This window comes from Salmo trutta, chromosome 4 (genome assembly GCF_901001165.1).
Source record: "Salmo trutta chromosome 4, fSalTru1.1, whole genome shotgun sequence".
NCBI classification, from domain to species: domain Eukaryota; kingdom Metazoa; phylum Chordata; class Actinopteri; order Salmoniformes; family Salmonidae; genus Salmo; species Salmo trutta.
In genome coordinates, this window is record NC_042960.1 from 26290908 (window position 1) to 26310310 (window position 19403).

General features: G+C 43.6%; 1 protein-coding gene across 1 annotated transcript; it reads left to right on the forward strand.

Moving 5' to 3' along the window:
- Window positions 1-7825: 7825 nt before the first annotated feature.
- Window positions 7826-13661, forward strand: LOC115192165 (claudin-18-like). Its single transcript, XM_029750364.1, has 5 exons — window positions 7826-8163; window positions 9046-9210; window positions 12712-12838; window positions 13046-13165; window positions 13300-13661. Exons 1-5 carry the CDS (start codon window positions 7944-7946, stop codon window positions 13433-13435), a joined length of 768 nt encoding a protein of 255 aa, XP_029606224.1. The 5' UTR covers window positions 7826-7943; the 3' UTR covers window positions 13436-13661.
- Window positions 13662-19403: the final 5742 nt, after the last annotated feature.

Consider the following 19403-nt stretch of genomic DNA (forward strand, 5'->3'; position numbering starts at 1 on the left):
TCCAAAGTAGGCTTCAGATCTCAAACATACCTAATGTAAAGTATTGTAGATTAAATGTCCACTGATTTGTACTGCAGGTTTTCAGGTTGGGTTTTACTGATAATGACAACTGTACAGAGAAACTATTGTGATGCAGCCTGTTATCAGCAAATAAGAGTCAACATAATAACATTTTGGCATCAAGGAACATAATGCTTATGTGAATACATTGCACGCAGTAGCACTCACTTCTGCCATCATTAAGTGCTTTGAGAGGCTAGTTAAGGATCATATCACCTTCACCTTACACGTCACTACAATCCCCACTACAATCCGCATATCGCCCCAACAGATCCACTGACGACTCAATCACCATTGCACTGCACTCTGCCCTATCCCACCTGGACAAGAGAAATACCTATCAGAATGCTGTTCATCAACTACAGCTCAGCCTTCAGCTCATCACTATGTTTAGGGCCCTGGGTCTGAACCCCTCCCTGTGCAACTGGGTCCTGGACTTCCTGACAGACCGACCCCAAATGGTATAGGTCGGGGGAAAAAAACTCCACCACACTGGTCTAGACCCCACGGTTATAACTGCAGGCCCGGCCGGTTTAGGGTCATGAAATATTGTGTGGATGAATAAAGAGCAAACCATACCTTAAAAAATACTTAAATGTTTAATTCTTGTGCAATTTAGATCTACAGGCTACATTTTAGGATATCTGGCATTAGTGCTATTTTGCATGTGTACAGTAAAGCTCTAAAGCTTAGGTTTAGAGCATTGTAGTGACGTGTAAGGTGAAGGTGATATGATCCTTAACTAGCCTCTCAAAGCACTTAATGATGGCAGAAGTGAGTGCTACTGCGTGCAATGTATTCACATAAGCATTATGTTCCTTGATGCCAAAATGTTATTATGTTGACTCTTATTTGCTGATAACAGGCTGCATCACAATAGTTTCTCTGTACAGTTGTCATTATCAGTAAAACCCAACCTGAAAACCTGCAGTACAAATCGCCAAATGCTTTTGGGAATGGGCAGAAAAAGTTAACATTGATCAACAGAGGCAAAATAGACAATGTCAGAGTTTAATTCAAACAAGAAAAGCTGCGAGAGAGTGGAGAGTCCAAAATAAAGAGAAGGGAATGCCAGAAAAGTCATGTTTGGGAAAGATTTGGTGAAGTGGTAAAAGAGGATGATAGCAGTGCCAGCTATGTTATGTGTGATGATTTGAGGGCTATACAAATTCGACAGTCCCAAGACGAGGACTGTCAAGGGAACTGTAGCCTACTGTTCAGATGGGTTAAATGGAAACTGAAATCTGGACACTTGACTGTAGGTCCATAACCTCTTACAAAGCCTTAATATTAACTCCTGCAGAATTAAGTGTAACAGTGTAGGTTCCGTCCCTCTCTTCGCCCCAACCTGGGCTCGAACCAGGGACCCTTGCACACATCAACAACTGACACCCCACGAAGCATCGTTACCCATCGCGCCACAAAAGCCGCGGCCCTTGCAACGCAAGGGGGAACCCTACTTCAAGTAAAATTATATGCCAAATGTGGGTGACATTTTTACTCAGGAACAGGAGTGGAGAAATATGATTTCTTTCTTTCAGCATCTTGGGAGAATGTGAACGCGCAGTTAGCACCTCTACAGACAGTATCTATCTTTATCAGCATCATAAAAGCTGATAGTATATCAACCACATAAAATATGCATCCAAGCCAAACTAAAACCATCAGAAACATGTTGGGTCCTTCACAACCAGTCAAACTGATGTCACTTGGAAATTTTGCACACAAATCTTCTGTGTTTTTTGGGGGCTTATTGTGTTTTCTCCCCGGTCCCTAAACGTCTTTGCTGCCCGAAAGAAGCAGAGATGACAGAACTTTACAGATGTCAACTACATTGAAGCATTCATTCTATAGATTTTTTACATTGAAGCATTCATTCTATCGATTTTGTGACATTATTTTGGTGAGCAAGTATTTATTTTGTCTTCTAGGGCAACATATAATGACAGAAGAGAAGCTGCATGTATCTAATTATAGACAAGTTGACTAATAGCCTACTAAAATGTCGGAAATTATAAGCAGAAACATATCTAAATATTCCTGCAACTCTGTCAAAAATCGTTCCGCTGTCTCTGACTGTAGCCCACAGCGCATTTTCTATATTAGCGGTTAGGGCCGGGTGCGGGCCTCAGATTTTCAATTATTTGCGAGTAAACAAACATCTGACTGGCGTACCACTACCATGCACGTCTCCAACTCAATCATCAAGTTTTCTGATGACAACAGTGGTAGGCCTGATTTACCAACAACAATGACACAGCCTACAGAAAGGAGGTGAGAGCCCTGAAAGAGTGGTGCCAGGAAAATAACCTCCATCTCAATGTCAATAAAATGGAAGAGCTGATCATGGACTACAAGAGACAGCAGAGAGAGCACTTCCCCATCCACATCAACGGGGCCCCAGTGGAGAGGATCAAAAGCTTTAAGTTCCTCTGTGTGCACATCACCAACAACCTGAAATGGTCCCTTCACACAGACAGTGTGGTGAAGAAGGCACAACAGTACTTTTTCAACCTCAGGAGGATGAAAATATTTGACTTGGCCCCTAAGATTCTCACAAACTTCGACAGATGCACCTTTGAGAGCATCCTGTCGGGCTGTATCATCGCCGTATACAGCAATTGCAATGTCCACAACCGCAGGGCTCTCCAGAGGGTGGTGCAGTCAGCCCAACACATCACCGGAAGGCCATAAAGATCATCAAGGACCTCAGGCACGCGAGCCACAGCTTGTTGACCCTGCTACCCTACTATCTAGAAGGCGTAGACAGTACAGGTGCATCAAAACTAGGACTGAGAGACTGACAAACAGCTTCTATCTCCAGGCCATCCGGCTGTTAAACAGTCACCACTAGCCGGCCTCCACCCAGTACCCTGTCCTGAACCTTAGTCACTGTTCTAGCCAGCTACCATTCGGTGCTCTACCCAGCACCGTAGAGACTGCTGCACTATGTACAAAGAGTTATTGAACACTGTCACTTTAATAATGTTTACATAGTGTTTCAACTACTTTATATGTATGTACTGCATTCTAGTCATGGCTCATCCTATATAACTTAGTTTTATGTGTGTATAGATTTTTTTATTGCTAGGTATTACTGCACTGCTGGAACTAGAAACACAAGCATTTCACTGCACTTGCGATAACGTCTGCAAATCGGTGTACGCGACCAGTAAAGTTTAATTTGATTCGGAACCCTAACTCTAGCTTCGTTTCCCATCTTGGCTTAACCCTAACCCTAGCGATAGGGTTATGATAATGGTTGAGGTTGGAGTTAGGGTTGAGCCAATCTGTAAACACAAACACATTTGTTAAATTACGAGCATTGTTGGTTAAGTCACATAAAAAGCCAGCAAACTTCCCACTAGCCATGATTGGCTGAGATAATGAGTGGCCTGGACATGCCGAGAGAGGAGTTCAGATTGGTTTGCCATATAGAAGGCTTATGTGTATTTGAACTCGTCAGTTTGTGTTGGTAATCCTGTCGAACGCGGCTGTTTTTTATGTATTGTGTGGTGGAGCTATACCTTCTGGAGGATCAAGTTTTGAAATCAGTGGCATTAGAGTATGATAGCTAAAGAGATGGAAAAAACACCTGTCTCTGGATTACATCTTCAGACTAAGGGCAACCGTGGCATGGCATTCCTGACAAGGAGCCAGATGCCACATGATGATGTATACAGGTAAGATAGTCTAGCATTAGCTAGCTACATTTTCAGATATTGCACGTTTCCAATTTTGACAGAAAGTGGTTTCATTTTGAGCTAACGTTAGCTCCCTGGCTCCCTAGCTGAAGTTATTATTTGTATCCCAGAGCCATTTACTTTTCCAGTTAAAGCCTATTGTTAGCTAGCTAACAATAAACAATTGGCTCATTCATCCCCCTCCTCTCCCCTGTAACTATTCCCCAGGTCGATGCTGTAAATGAGAACGTGTTCTCAGTCAACTTACCTGGTAAAATAACAGATAAAACATTTAAAAAAACAAAAAAACCTGGTTGGTTAGCTCCCAGCATATTCATGCAGGGTAGTAACGACATTATTTGGCACTGTGTTCAATGTTGTTTAACTAGTTAGCTGGCTGGCTCGTTAGCTAACGTTACGTGGTGTGTGATCTTAGAATTTGTTTACCTAGCTAGCGATATGTCTTAAGCTAAAGTGTACTGTTAGCTAGCTAGCGTTAGCTGGCTGGCTCCCTAGCTGATGTTATTATTCGTATCCCAGAGCCATTTGCTTTTCTAGTTAGAGCCTAATGTTAGCTAGCTAACATTGAACCAAGTTGGTAAGCTCCCAGCACTGTGACATTTTTGCCACTGTGTTCATTGTTGTTTAACTAGCTAACGTTAGCTGGCTGGCTTATTATCTAACATTACAAAACGTGTGTACAACACTCGTTGAATACGGCCGGTGTCAGTAAACGTCTGTAAAAAAGCGTAATGAAATTGTTGCCAGCAGAGCTGGTTAGGCTGTTTTCATGTTATCCATAGGTAAAAAAAATTATTGGCAAGCGCATCAAGCGTGTGCTCTGAACGCACCGAGAGCGAAACAAGATGGGTGGGCCAAAGCTTAAGAGGGTGTGAACGATGCTGAATGTATGTAGACTAGAGGTCGACCGATTAATCGGAATGGCCGATAGCGGAGAAGGTACGGTGGGATTCGAAATGGTCGGTAATCTGTTTTGTTAACTTGGCTTTCGAAGACCTTAGAAAGGCAGGGTAGGATAGTTTGTAACAGTTTGTTTGTAGAGTGTCTCCCCCTTTGAAGAGGGGGATGATCGCGGCAGCTTTCCAATCTTTGGGGATCTCAGACAATATGAAAGAGAGGTTGAACAGGTTAGTAATAGGGGTTGCAACAATTTCGGCAGTTCATTTTAGAAAGAGAGGGTCCAGATTGTCTAGCCCGGCTGATTTGTAGGGGTCCAGATTTTGCAGCTCTTTCAGAACATCAGCTATCTGGATTTGGGTGAAGGAGAAATGGTGGGGGCTTGGGCGGGTTGCTGTGGAGGGTGCCGGGCAGTTGACCAGGGTAGGGATAGCCAGGTGGAAAGCCTGGCCAGCCGTAGAGAAATGCTTATTGAAATTCTCAATTATAGTGGATTTATCGGTAGACAGTGTTTCCTATCCCCAGTGCAGTGGGCAGCTGGGAGGAGGGGCTCTTATTCTCCATGACTTTACAGTGTCCCAGAACTTTTTTGAGTTTGTACTACAGGATGCAAATTTCTGTTTGAAAAAGCTAGCCTTAGCTTTCCTAACTGCCTGTGTATATTGGTTCCTAACTTCCCTGAAAAGTTGCATATCACGGGGGCTATTCGATGCTAATGCAGAATGCCACAGAATGTTTTTGTGCTGGTCAAGGGCAGACAGTTCTGGAGTGAACCAAGGGCTATATCTATTCCTGGTTAAAAAAAAATTGTTGTTGAATGGAGCATGCTTATTTAAGATGGCGAGGAAGTCACTTTTAAAGAATAACCAGGCATCCTCTACTGATGGGATGAGGTCAATGTCATTCCAGGATACCCTGGCCAGGTCGATAAGAAAGGCCTGTTAGCTGAAGTGTTTTAGGGAGCATTTGACATTGATGAGGGGTTGTCGTTTGACTGCAGACCCATTACAGATTCAGGCAATGAGGCATATATCGTTGAGATCTTGGTTGAAAACAGCAGAGGTGTATTTGGAGGGCGAGTTAGTTAGGATGATATCTATGAGGGTGCCCATGTTTACGGATTTGGGGTTGTACCTGGTAGGTTCATTGATAATTTGTGTGAGATTGAGGGCATCAAGCTTAGATTGTAGGATGGCCGGGGTGTTAAGCATGTCCCAATGTAGGTCACCTAGCAGCACGAGCTCAGAAGATAGATGGGGGGCAATCAATTCACATATGGTGTCCAGGGCACAACTGGGGCAGAGGGTGGTCTATAGCAAGCGGCAACGGTGAGAGACTTGTTTCTGGAAATGTGAATTTTTATAGGTAGAAGCTCGAATTGTTTCGGTGCAGATCTGGATAGTAAGACAGAACTCTGCAGGTTATCTCTGCAGTAGATTGCACACCACCCCCTTTGGCAGTTCTATCTTGGCGGAAAATGTTATAGGTAGGGATGGAAATTGCATATTATTATTTATTTATTGGCCAGTTGAGAACGAGTTCTCATTTACAACTGCAACCTGGCCAAGATAAAGCAAAGCAGTACTTTGGGGACAAAGATCGTACTTTTTGGAGAAATGTCCTCTGGTCTGATGAAACAAAAATAGAACTGTTTGGCCATAATGACCATCGTTATGCTTGGAGGAAAATGCGGGGCTTGTAAGCCAAAGAACACCATCCCAACCGTGAAGCACGGGGGTGGCAGCATCATGTTGTGGGGGTGCTTTGCTGCAGGAGGGACTGGTGCATTTCACAAAATAGGTAGCATCATGAGGTAGGACAATTACGTGGATATATTGAAGCAACATCTCAAGACATCAGTCAGGAAGATAAAGCTTGGTCGCAAATGGGTCTTCCACATGGACAATGACCCCATACTTCCAAAGTTGTGGCAAAATGGCTTAAGGACAACAAAGTCAAGGTACTGGAGTGGCCATCACAAAGCCCTGACCTCAATCCTATAGACAATTTGTGGGCAGAACTGAAAAAGCGTGTGCGAGCAAAGAGGCCTACAAACCTGACTCAGTTACATCAACTCTGTCAGGAGGAATGGGCCAAAATTCACCCAACTTATTGTGGGAAGCTTGTGGAAGGCTACCCGAAACATTTGACCCAAGTTAAACAATTTAAAGGCAATGCTACCAAATACTAATTGAGTGTATGTAAACTTCTAACCCAGTGGGAATGTGATGAAAGAAATAAAAGCTGAAATAAATCATTCACTCTACTATTATTATGACATTTCACATTCTTAAAATAAAGTGGTGATCCGAACTGACCTAAGATAGGGAATCTTTACTAGGATTAAATGTCAGGAATTGTGAAAAACTGAGTTTAAATGTAGTTGGCTAAGGTGTATGTACACTTCCGACTTCAACTGTAGCTAGTTAGCGTTGGCTCTTGAAGCTACCTCTAACTTCCTTCCTACTGGACACCCATATACATGGATGAACTTCTCCCTCTCTGTCACGGATGCCATGGTTGCCTTTAGTTTGAAGATGTAATTTGGAGACAGGTGTTTATACAACTGCCTTCTCTGTGTTCTCTTTTCGACTACCTCCGCATATTTGCAATTAAACGCAAACATTTTTTCCATCTCTGATTCCACTGGGAATTCCACTGATTTCAAAACTCTGTAATCCAGAAAGGTGAGAGCATTAGCAATACTTTTGCAGTACTTCGTGATATCGTTCAAAAAAGCTGTGTTAGAAAGATTACCTATACATACTGAGCAGTTTATGTTGTTGACAGAAGCCTGCTACATGGCAGACCAATTCGAACTCATCTCCCGGCATGTCCAGCCCAATCATGGCTAGCGGGAAGGTTCCTGTCTTTTTTCGTGGCTTAACCAACTAGGCTAGTAATTTAACCATTTTATTCTTATTTACAGATGGCGTACACGGTTGATTGCATTTCTGGCAAAAAAAGCATTTAGATAAAAAAATAAATGTTTACGTTCAAATGCCTCTCCTGTGAAGTAGTGACGTGCAACTTATGTGTAGTTTCCTGAAACTAGTCACATATGGAAACAATGTCAAGGCACAACCTTTTGTCATTAGTCACGCTTCCCAAACAAACAACCGTTGCCCGAAACTATGACAGCAACTCCGGACAATTTTAAGCAAACATCTGATAAGGTTGGTTCCTTGTTCAAGAGTACGTAGTGATAAGAACCCGAGGATAGAAGGCCAGTTCATGACTTCAAGCAAAGGTGTCTGACATCAAACAGGACGGGACGCTAAAATGGGCACCTCAATGATTCAGCAAATCGGCTTCATTCTGGGTGTATTGGGCCAGTTTTTAGTATCTGCTGCTACAGCCATGGATATGTGGGGTTTACAGGACCGGTCCTTCTCAGTCGTAACAAGTGTTTACACTTACTCTGGACTCTGGAAATCATGTGTAGAAAACTCATCTGGAATGACCCAATGCAGGCCTTATTTTACCATACTAGGGCTGCCAAGTAAGGTTTGCTTTATTGACTTGTAAGAAGTTAAACATGATGTTTCTTTGATATACATTTAGCAAATATAAATGTCAATGGATGGTCAGCACTGTTAACTTGATCTCGATCAAGCTTTGTATGTCGAGTGCCTCTCAAGGGTGTGAATCTAGATAAGATATGGTTTTTGTTTCTATTAGTTGATATAAGTGGTGTAAAACAATTTTTTTATTTCTTTCACTTGACTGGAAACTTACATTACATTTTTACATTTTAGTCATTTAGCAGACGCATTTTTTTTCTTTTCCGTACTGGTCCCCCGTGGGAATCGAACCCACAACCCTGGCGTTGCAAACACCATGCTCTACTAACTGAGCCACACTTAAAATTATTTTGAGCATGTCTAATCTAGTTTCTTCAGCAACGTTTAATCTTTAAAAGTGTGTGTTAAAGCCGGGAAGTGATATTATCTTCCATATAGTTTAGACAGTGGGTCATTTTAATGTGAGTAGAGTGTAGGGCCATGATCAATAAAAGGTAATGTTGTTTTTGTCTCAAAAGTTTTATTGATTTAAACATGTTTCATAGAGCAGTTAAATCTTTAAATAATTTGTCAAATTAAATTCAAGAACAGGAAGTGAGATTATCTTCCAGGCACAAAATATAGTTAAATGGCACATGAAAACAGGAGTAGTATAGGGCCCTAATCAATAAAACATTTTTGTAATTTGGATGTACATTTGAAAATGAATGTAGTTTTAGTTTTTTTAATGTTGGAACATTATGATCTAAATTAAATACCACAGTACTTTGGTAGATACGTATGATATACACAATCACAGGTCATTACTTAAGTTTCAAAGTAAGACTTTTATCTGACGTCTGGTTTTGTTTGACCCGTAGTTATGCTCCAAGCTGTGCGGGCACTGATGATAGTGGGGATAGTTCTGGGAGCCATCGGCTGTCTGATCGCCATCTTTGCCCTCAAGTGTCTGAAGATGGGAAATATGGAGGACAACGTCAAGGCTACCATGACACTGACCTCTGGGGTGATGTTTCTGCTTGCAGGTGAGGTGATGTTTTTTGTCAAAGGTTTGGTGATGTTCCTGCTCGCAGGTGAATCCTTTCTTGACACCACACTCCAAAAAGCAAATCTTGCAGGCTCTGGTTTTGTTTCGTCTTGATTATTGTCCAGTTGTGTGGTCGAGTGCTACAAGGAATGACCTAGACTGCAGCTGGCCCAGAACAGAGCAGCACATCTTGCTCTTCATTTTATTCAGAGGGCTAATATAAACATTATGCATGCCAGTCTCTCTTGGCTAAGAGTTGAGGAGAGTGACTGCATTACTTTTTGTAAGAAACATTATGTTGAAATTTCTAAATTGTTTGCATAGCCCACATGCAAATTGCAATTACACACACACTTACCCCCACCAGTCATGCCACTAGGGGTCTTTTCACAGTCCCCAAATCCAAAACAAAGTCAAGAAAGCATACAGTGTTATATAGAGCCATTATTTTATGGAACACCCTTCGATCTTATATTGCTCAAATGAACAGCAAACCTGGTTTCAAAAAAAGATGAAGCAACACCTGATAGCACAACGCCTCTCCCCTATTTGAAGTTTGTGTGTATTGTGGTTAACCGTGGGGTGTTGGGTTGAGCGTGCAGAGATGGGCACAGAGACAAGGAGGTTCCAGTCAGAAAACACAACTTTATTAGGCAACAGAAATAAACATAACACCAAAATAACGTGCCTCCTTTGTTCCCCTCTGTAGGTTCACTCCTTGCCTCTCTCTTTGTCCACCTCACGGTGTGCCATGGTGCTCCCTTTATGTGGCCTGCATGGCTGGTTGGCACTCTCCACTAATTACCTCTACTTGGTGCCATCAGTATCGGGGTGCCCAGCCCGTGTACTCCCAGCAGAGGGAGCCAACATCGCGGCATTTACCTCCCCTCTATCACCAACCCCCGGGATAGACCTCCCGGGATACCAAACACCCCCCGACCTGTGGATGTCAGAGAAAGACAATCACAGTAACGACAGGAACAAGCGGGTGACGTGGTAATCCGTGTCCTTACCTCTTGCCATCCACACGAGGGGGGCATGGTCAATGATCAGGGTGAACTTCCTTCCGAGGAGGTAATACTTCACGGCGAGGGACTCCTCGACAAACGAGTACTTCTTCTCCCTCGGGAGGAGCTTCCTGCTGATATTCATGATGGGGTGCTCCTTGCCTTCCTGCTCTTGGGAAAAGACGGCCCCTACCCCTGTGTCAGGCACGTCTCAATGGACCAGGAGTTTTTTTGAGAATCCCTGGGTGATGAGTACCGGGTGGGAACATGGTGCGTCCTTCAGCGCTGCCTCTGTGTCCTCTGTCCATCGCACCGTCTGGAGTAGGCGTGCCTTCGTTATTTCTGTGAGGGGAGAAGCTATTGTGGCAAAGTTAAGTACAAATCTACTGTAGTAGCATGCTAACCCCAGGAACGACTTCACCTGCCACTTTGTTCGGGGGACCGGCCATTCCCGAATGGCAGCGTTTTTTTCTTCTTCTTGGGGCTTCACATTTCCCCGCCCGATTCAATAGCCCAGGTGCTCCACCTTGGCGTAGCCCAGCTTGCACTTGTGGGGGATTGTGGTAGGCCCCGACTCCCTTAGCGCATCTACCACCGCCTGTAACCTACAGAGATGGGACTCCCAACTGTCACTGTGCACAATTATATCATCCAAATAAGTCACAGTGTTGTCATGGTGTGTCACGTCTTGACCATAGAAAGCTTTTATTTTCTATGGTAGAGTAGGTCAGGGCGTGACTGGGGGGTTAGTCTAGTTTATTATTTCTATGTGGCGTTCTAGGTTTGTTTTTCTATGTTGGTGATTGTGTATGATTCCCAATTAGAGGCAGCTGGTAATCGTTGTCTCTAATTGGGGATCATACTTAAGTAGCTTGTTTTCCACTTGTGGGTTATGGGATATTGTTTATGTTTAGTTGCCTGTTAGCACTTCATTGTCGTCACGGTTCGTTTATTCTTCATTGTTTTGTATTTTGTTAAGTTTCACTTTCTAATAAATTATGTGGAACGCTATTCACGCTGCGCCTTGGTCCGATCATTCCAACGAACGTGACATGGTGTGGGCGCAGGACGCGGTCTATGAGTCGCTGGAAGGTTGTTGGGGCCCCGTGGAGCCCAAATGGAAGAAACCGATAGTGGTATAGGTCCTGGGTGTTTTGGTCAGGAATTCCTCCAAGCTCTGGGGGTTCTGCAGGCTCTCCGCCGCCTTCATCTCATAGGGGAGGGCCCGAAGATACCGATCCAGGACGACCTTATCGATTATCGGGAGAGCCAGTACATCGGTCAGTAGCCAGCCCTTGGTAAGGCACACCAGGCCGCTCATCTGAGCGTGGGGAGAGATAGTGGAGTCAAAGGCCCAGTTGTGGACCAAACAGCTCAGGATCTCGTGTTTGAGTCCCTCATAATTTGCTTCCTGGTCGGCGTTCAAGTCGAAGTAGGCCTTCTGGGCCTTCCCGGCGAGGTAGGGTGCTAAAAAGCTGGCCTGCTTGGGCCTTCCTTCCCTCTGCACCGTCATCTCGAAGGTGCACAAATACTTCTCCACATCATCTTCCTCCATTAGCTTGACCAGGAACTGATTTAGGCTAGACTCCTGAGCCATACCACCCTTCAACTGGGCTACCTCCACTACCAGTCAGAGGTTTTGTTGGCGCACCTCCTCCAGCGCTTGCTCCTGGCGAGCTTGTTGCGTCTGCTGGCTGAGGATAAACTGAACCACCTTTTCCTCCATGGTAATCTCCGTATGCTCGACCCCACGGCACCCAAAACTACTGTAATGCCCGCATTCTCCACCATATGTGGTAAACCGTGGGGTGTTGGGTTGAGCGTGCAGAGATTGACACAGAGGTAGGGAAGTTCTAGTCAGAAAACACGACTTTACAAAAATAAACACAACACCAAAATAACTTATGGTTGGCTCAGTCCTTCTCATGTTCAGCTCCGTGCCTCTGGGAGCTTCGTTCCCATCTGTAGGCTCACACCTTGCCTCTCTCTTTGTCCTCCTCGCGGTGTGCCGCGGTGCTTCCGTTATGTGGCCTGGACAGCTGGTTGGTCCTCTCCTCTAATTACCTCTACTTGGGGCCATCAGCGTCGGGGCGCCCAACGTCACCGCACGTACCTCCCCTCTATCACCAACCACCAGGGTAGACCTCCCGGGATACCACAGTATGTATTGATATGTAGGCTACATATGCCTTTTTTAAATGTATGTAGTTCTGTCCTTGAGCTATTCTTGTCTATGAATGTCCTGTCATGTTTTATGTGGACCGTAGGAAGAGTAGTTGCTGCTTTTGCAACAGCTAATCGAGATCTTAATAAAATACCATGTTATGGATTGTATTGGTTTGATATTGATGTTCATAACTGTCAAGCCAAATCATTCTGATTTAATTTTGGGTTTAAAGTAAAAGGAAAAATGTCTGTGATCTGAAAGTGACAATTGACAAATTTTCTTCTTCTCCCTAAGCAAAATGTAAATCTAATTTTCCTCCTTCTAGGTGTCTGTGGCATTGCTGGAGTGTCTGTCTTTGCCAACCTAATCGTGTCCAGCTTCCGGTTCACCACCTATGCAGACAGTGGCTATGGAGGAGTGCTAGGAGGACTTGGAGGATCTCTCACTCCCAGGTACATTAACTGCAACATGAGAAGGATTCACTTCTCCCAAATGACACCCTATCCTTTTGAGTCTGGTCAAAAGTAGTGCACTATGTAGGGAATAGTGTCATTTAGGAGGCTGCTTTGGTGTATAAACTGGAATCAATCATAATGTCAAGATGGCAATTTGCCAAGTTGTAATTTTGAATGTGTCAGTGTATCACTTCTGTTTTTCAGGTACACCTTTGGCACCGCCCTCTTTGTGGGGTGGATAGGCGGGGCTGTGTTGGTCGTAGGAGGAGTTATGATGTGTATTGCCTGCAGAGGGATGATTCCATCAGAGAAGAAGCGACAAGGGTAAATTCCATTTTTATCCACCAGAAAATTAGAATTCTAAGCTAGAACCATGCTCTTCATCCTCTTTCTTACTCACAAATATTAATAATAATTATACATTTATTTGAATAATTTCGTTTTCTTTCTGTCCTCAGTTATGGGATGGCCTACAAAGCTGCGTCCCAACACACAACAGTGTACAAGGATGACGCGAAACCCAGACTCGCCTATGACGAGTCTTTCAGAGCCCAGAGTATGAATGGAAGACACTCCAACCAGCAATATGTGTGAAGAATGTAATATGATGTTCTAGTTAGAGGTTCTCTGAAACTAAACAATACTATTTTGATATTTCAATGACAATCTTGTGCAGCTCTAAGGGGCTTAGAAGATTGCATAGAGGGTTGCTATGAAGGAAAACCTTTTTCAGGTTTGATTAGTTATTTTTGTACTTGGATCTCTCTTATATTTTGGGCTCCCGAGTGGCGCAGTGGTCTAAGGCGCAGTGGTCTGAGTGCTAGAGGTGTCATTGGGAGTCCCATAGAGCAGCGCACAATTGGCCCAGCGTCGTCCAGGTTAGGGTTTGGCTGGGGTAGGTCATCATTGTAAATAAGTATTTGTTCTTAACAGACTTGCCTAGTCAACATAAAAATATTCTGTGTTTTGGGATTTGTTATTCTGCATTTAAGGGGACAATATTGTAATTTTCTAATGCGTATTAAAAAGAATTTCATAACACTATACTTGTCTTTTTATACTCTTATGCAGCATTAAATATACATAAATGCTGATAAACAACACATTTTCTCATGTTAATGATTTATATAATAGAAATAAGAAATATGTTATTAATGTATGAATGCATTTGCATAAAATAACCCACAACAGTAACTCTGGAACCGTACAAGCTAGAAACACCAAACCAACTTTCACATGTGCATGCTACTCTAATTTCAAATTCTTTAAACCTTTTAACTATACATATTTGCATAAGTTAGCATCATATAATTAACCAACAGTAATTCTTGAACAGTTCAAGCTAGAGACACCAAACTAAATTTTACATCTTCAGGTTATCCTAACTTTAAATTCTAAATCATTTTTTATCGACTATAACTATATACATTTTGCATAATATAACTCACCAACAGTAACTCTTAAACCGTTAAAGCTAGATACACCAAACCAACTTTCATATGTTCAGGCTATGATAACTTTTCATCTCCCTACGTTTTCAGCCATAATCAGTCACCATTACTATAGCGTATTTCAAAACCATATATACTTTAAAACAAGCTAGCAAACACACCACATTTTCTTCAGGAAATGTACTTTTCAGTGATCACTGTTAGCCTAGAGTTTTCTTTTACAAGCTCTTCGCTACACCCGCAATAACATCTGCTAAACACGTGTATGTAACCAATAAAATTTGATTTGAGTTTATTTATTAGAACTACAGCTAGCTATCAGTAGGTATACATAAAAACCTATTCTACATAGTTCTTTAACTACTACAAAAATACTTTTAAAAAGCTGTCATTACCACATGATCCACCATAATATTCCTCTCCCCAAATAATAGCCTAAAACTGTATAATCATTATTCAACTAAAATCAAACTTAATTTACACTGTATGTTTTACAAAAGTACATTGTGCATCTTTTTATCTGAACCCACAGCATGAATGATTCAGAGTTGCTTTTCTTTCCTAAGAGTGTTGTCCACATGATCCTGCCTTTTATTCCCATCTTCTGACAGAAGATTGCTTTGTCCTTTGTCTTTCTTCTTTGTTTTTACACGCAACAACTGTAGTTCAGACAATTTTGTGATGTAACTGCCCCACAATCCAAAATAGTAAGGTTGAAATAGTAGTTTAAGTAATCAGACCAATTATTTCAATAAATGTAACCCTTTAGACCTCCCTCAATAGAATAGAACAAATGACAATTACAAGTTAACTTAGTTTTAAAGAGCACAACCTCTTCTTTAATATGACACCACATTCATGTCAATTGGAATAACACTAATTTTGTCTTCCCTTCTGTAGACACTATCAAAAAACAAGAAAAAAATAGAGTATTTCAAGTGTAGTAAATTTGACTAAATTACTCACTCAAAATGTACCAAGTATAATATATTATACTTACAAAATGTATTTACATATTGATATTTTTAATTATGCAAAATGTGACCAGAGGAGAATATTAATTTTAAATCCCACACAAAGTAGGCTATTTGATTGACAACGATTCTTACTTCTGTAACAATGTAAAAATTCCCCCACACAATGTAAGCATTTATGATGGCAATGTTGAGCCTCCCCCAAAACACATACTTCCACCATTTTCTGCCTGTGTGTCCAACATTGTAATAGATCCTCAGTTGGTCAAGATGGTCAACCCCGCCCATTTTCTTGTTGTAATCCATTACACAAGCTCTAGAACAGATATAAGTTCCTGCCACTTACAAAACAACAACTCCAAAACCCCTGCCAATGTCACTTTAGGCCCACGCTGTGTGATACTTTCCTTCTGCCTCCTCCTTTCACTCTACTTCCTCCTCTCCCTCTGCTTCCTCCTCTCCCTTTTCCTCTACATGTTTCTCTTCCTCTCCATGTTCATCCCCCTCCACTCTCCTCTCCCTCCTCTTTCTCCACTCTCTTCTCGCTCCACTCCTCCCTCCACATCTCTATACCTCCAATCATCTCTAACTCCTCTTCCTCCCTGCCTTTTGCTGCTGAGCCCTGACTCTCCACATCACTTCCCTCACTTTCACTGACCTAGAAGAACAGAGTAACAGAGGGAGAGGGAGAAGAGCAACAAATAGGATACAATTGTGGTATGGAACATAATATCTCACTCTCCCTCTCACACTTTCTCTATCTTAATCTCTTTCCCCTTACAAAAAAATATTGCAGTTCTGAAACTGCAGTAAAAGTGCAGTAACTGCAGTCGACTGTGGTATTTTGGATGCAGTATTTGTAGTATACTGCACTTTAACTGCAGTTATACTAAGGGTATTTTCTCAACCATACACATACTCACTACCTAATAATCATCTCTTACAGTTACACACCTCCCCTTCCACTCACTCTCTCTCTCTCTTTCTCTCTCTCTCGCCTCCAATCAACTCTCGCTTTCTTGCCTGACAGACTACATTTTACATTTTAGTCATTTAGCAGACGCTCTTATCCAGAGCGACTTACAGTAGTGAATGCATACTACAGAGTTTGCCAATGTTAGCTGATTAGTTATGGGACAGTTTCCAAATTAATTGCATCGGTAGAAACAGGACAAAACAAGCAATCTGTTAGCTGGCTATGTAAACAAATATCCAACTCAATGTCATATGAGCTCCACTGCACCGCCATCTACCCTAACACGACAGCTAAGCTGTCAAATAATAGGAAAACAAGGCAATGTATGGCCTATGACTATCTGCGGCTCTCTCGCTCGCTCGTTCTCTCGTTCGTTCTCTCGTTTGAACATTCTCTCGCTCATTCGCTCTCTCGCACATTCTCTCGCTCATTCGGTCTCTCTCGCTCATTCGCTCCCTCTGTCGCTCATTCGCTCTCTCTCTCTCGCTCATTCGCTCTCTCGCTCTCTCTCTCTCGCTCATTTGCTCTCTCGCTTTCTCGCTCGCTCATTCGCTCTCTCTTGCTCTCTCTCTCTCTCTCGCTCACTCTCTCGCTTATTTGCTCTCTCTCTCTCGCTCATTTGCTCTCTCTCTTGCGCTCATTCGCTCTCTCTCTCACTCATTCGCTCTCCCTCGCTCATTCGCTCTCCCTCTCGCTCATTCGCTCTCTCTCTCGCTCATTAGCTCTGTCTCTCGCTCATTAGCTCTCTCGCTCTCTCTCTCGCTCGTTTCCTCTCGCTCGCTCGCTCATTCTCTCGCTCATTCGCGCTCGCTCGCTCTCTCGTTCGTTCTCTCGCTCATTCTCTCGCTCATGACTTAAATGTAATTCGCTTTCTCTCTCTCTCTCTCGCTCGCTCTCTTGTTCGTTCTCTCGCTCTCTCTTTCACTCGCTCTCTCGTTCGTTCTCTCACTTGTTCGTTCATTCGCTCTCTCTCTCGCTCGTTTGCTCTCTCTCGCTCGTTCGTTCTCTTGCTCATTCGCTCTTTCTCGTTCAGTCTCTCGTTCGTTCTCTCGCCTGCTCTCTCGTTCGTTCGTTCTCTCTCTCTCGTTCGTTCATTCTCTCTCTCGTTTCTTCTCTCTCGCTCTCGTTCGTTCTTTCTCTCTCGTTCACTCTCTCTCGTGGAGACTCAGGGCTCAGCAGAGGAAGGCAGGAAGGAAGAGGAGTTACAGATGTTAGGAGGATAGAGATGTGGAACAGAAGGGAGAGTTGAGGAGGGTGGACGGAGAGGAACATGCAGAGGGGGAGGAGGAAGCAGAGGGGGAGGACACCTGAGAGGGTAGGCTACGTTTCCATGGAGTGCGTTGTTTCAGTATGATATGTTGGATAAAGGAATAAAAACAGACACCAATGTCAAGTTCAATAGCCTTGTTCATGCATTGTACAAATCCCTACACGAGAAGTCCAGGGAACAGTCCAGCTAGTCGATTACCTAGACTCCGTAACATCATCCTTTTCAATAGAAAGTGCAAACAAACGGCATAACATTAAGTTCTTAACAGTCAAGTCATAACAATTGAAAAAGCATGACATTTTCTTTTTACTTCAGTTGTCATCTTCCTCTTGTTAAAAATGTTATAAACGAAACAGAGGACAAGCTAACGCAGTCTCTTGCTTACAGAGTAAGCCTGTCCGGTGGCTTGCACAGCCGACCCACCCGTGAGTAAGTAATGGCTCTGACAGGGGTAGGATTAGGGCCACGAGATGGAGAGCTTGGTGGGGTAGAAGCCTCACCTTCAGTTGGCTCATGTCTCAATTCTGTGCCCCTTACCCTTAGGCCTGGACTGTGATCCAGCTCATCTAGGTGAGTGTATGTTGTGTTCTGGTTTGTCTGCTCTGCTACGCGCAGATCCACCCTATTGCGACGATAGAGGGAGCCACCAACATCCACCAGGTAAGAACATGGTACAATTCTCTGTAGGCATGTGCCCAGCCTCCAAAGTCCTGTGTGGTCTCCCGGTAGCGGTTTCATCCTTATCATTTCACCCACCTCCAGCTCTGGTAGGTCTCGAGCAGTCCGGTCGTAGAAGCACTTAGCGAGCTGCTTTCTGTGACGCAGTTTGTCTGTGATGCCAACCATGACACAGGGCTCAAGTAGCTTGTTAGCTACGGGGATGGTAGTCTTCAGACGTCTGGACAGAAGGCGTTGTGCTGGACTGCTGTCCATGTTTTCGGTGGGTGTGTTCTGTAAGATCGCTTTCCATGGGTCGTTGCTGTCACGCAAGGCCCTGCTTAACAGGTTTTTTGCAATCTTGACAGCTGACTCTGCCTTGCCATTTGCTTTTGGGTGTCTTGGAGAGGAGGTCACGTGGTCAAACTCCCATTCTGAGGCGAAACGCTTGAACTGTGCAGTGAATTGTGGGCCATTGTCCATGATTACCTTGTCAGGCTGACCTTGCCTTGCAAACTGCGCCTTGCAGTGCTTTATGACCGTCTCTGCAGACAAGTCAGGGAGCAGTTAAATTTCCCAAAAGCCAGAGTAGTGATCAACAATGAGAAGATAGTCCTTTTGTCTGTGGCTGAATAAGTCCATGCTGACAATTTGCCAGGCCCTTGTGGGCAGTCCGTGTGACATCATGGTTTCCTTTTGCTGTTCATGAGCGTACTCGTTGTTGTGGTACAGCTGCTGACAAAGTCTTTAATTTTTGCTTGCATGTTTGGTCAGTATAATGTTTCACGAGCCTGGCGGTAGCATGTGTCACCTCCAACGTGACTGGAGGGTATGTGGGTAAGCATCTCTGGACATAGTGATTTGGGAATAATGACCTTCTGGCCTCTGAACAAGACGCCATTTTGCACGCTGATCTCATCTCGAAAGGTCCAGTATTCTCTCACTGTGAAAGGTGTCTCCTCTTTTAGGTATGGCCAACCTGCGAGAGCCATGGACTTCAGTGACTGTAGGTGTTCATCCTTGTCAGTGTGTTGGCTGATCTGGGCTAGTCGGTAATCTGTGACGTTTAAGTAGTCTGCCTAATTGATCTGTGGAACATCTTGTTGTTCCTGCTGTAGCGAACAGATGGCCTGCCGCTGATAGGCAGTGCCTCTGCCTGTACATTGTGCTGTTGCCCTGCTCAGTGTGTCGCTGATGTACATCTCTGGTCCTGGCTTGTAAATGACCTTCAGGC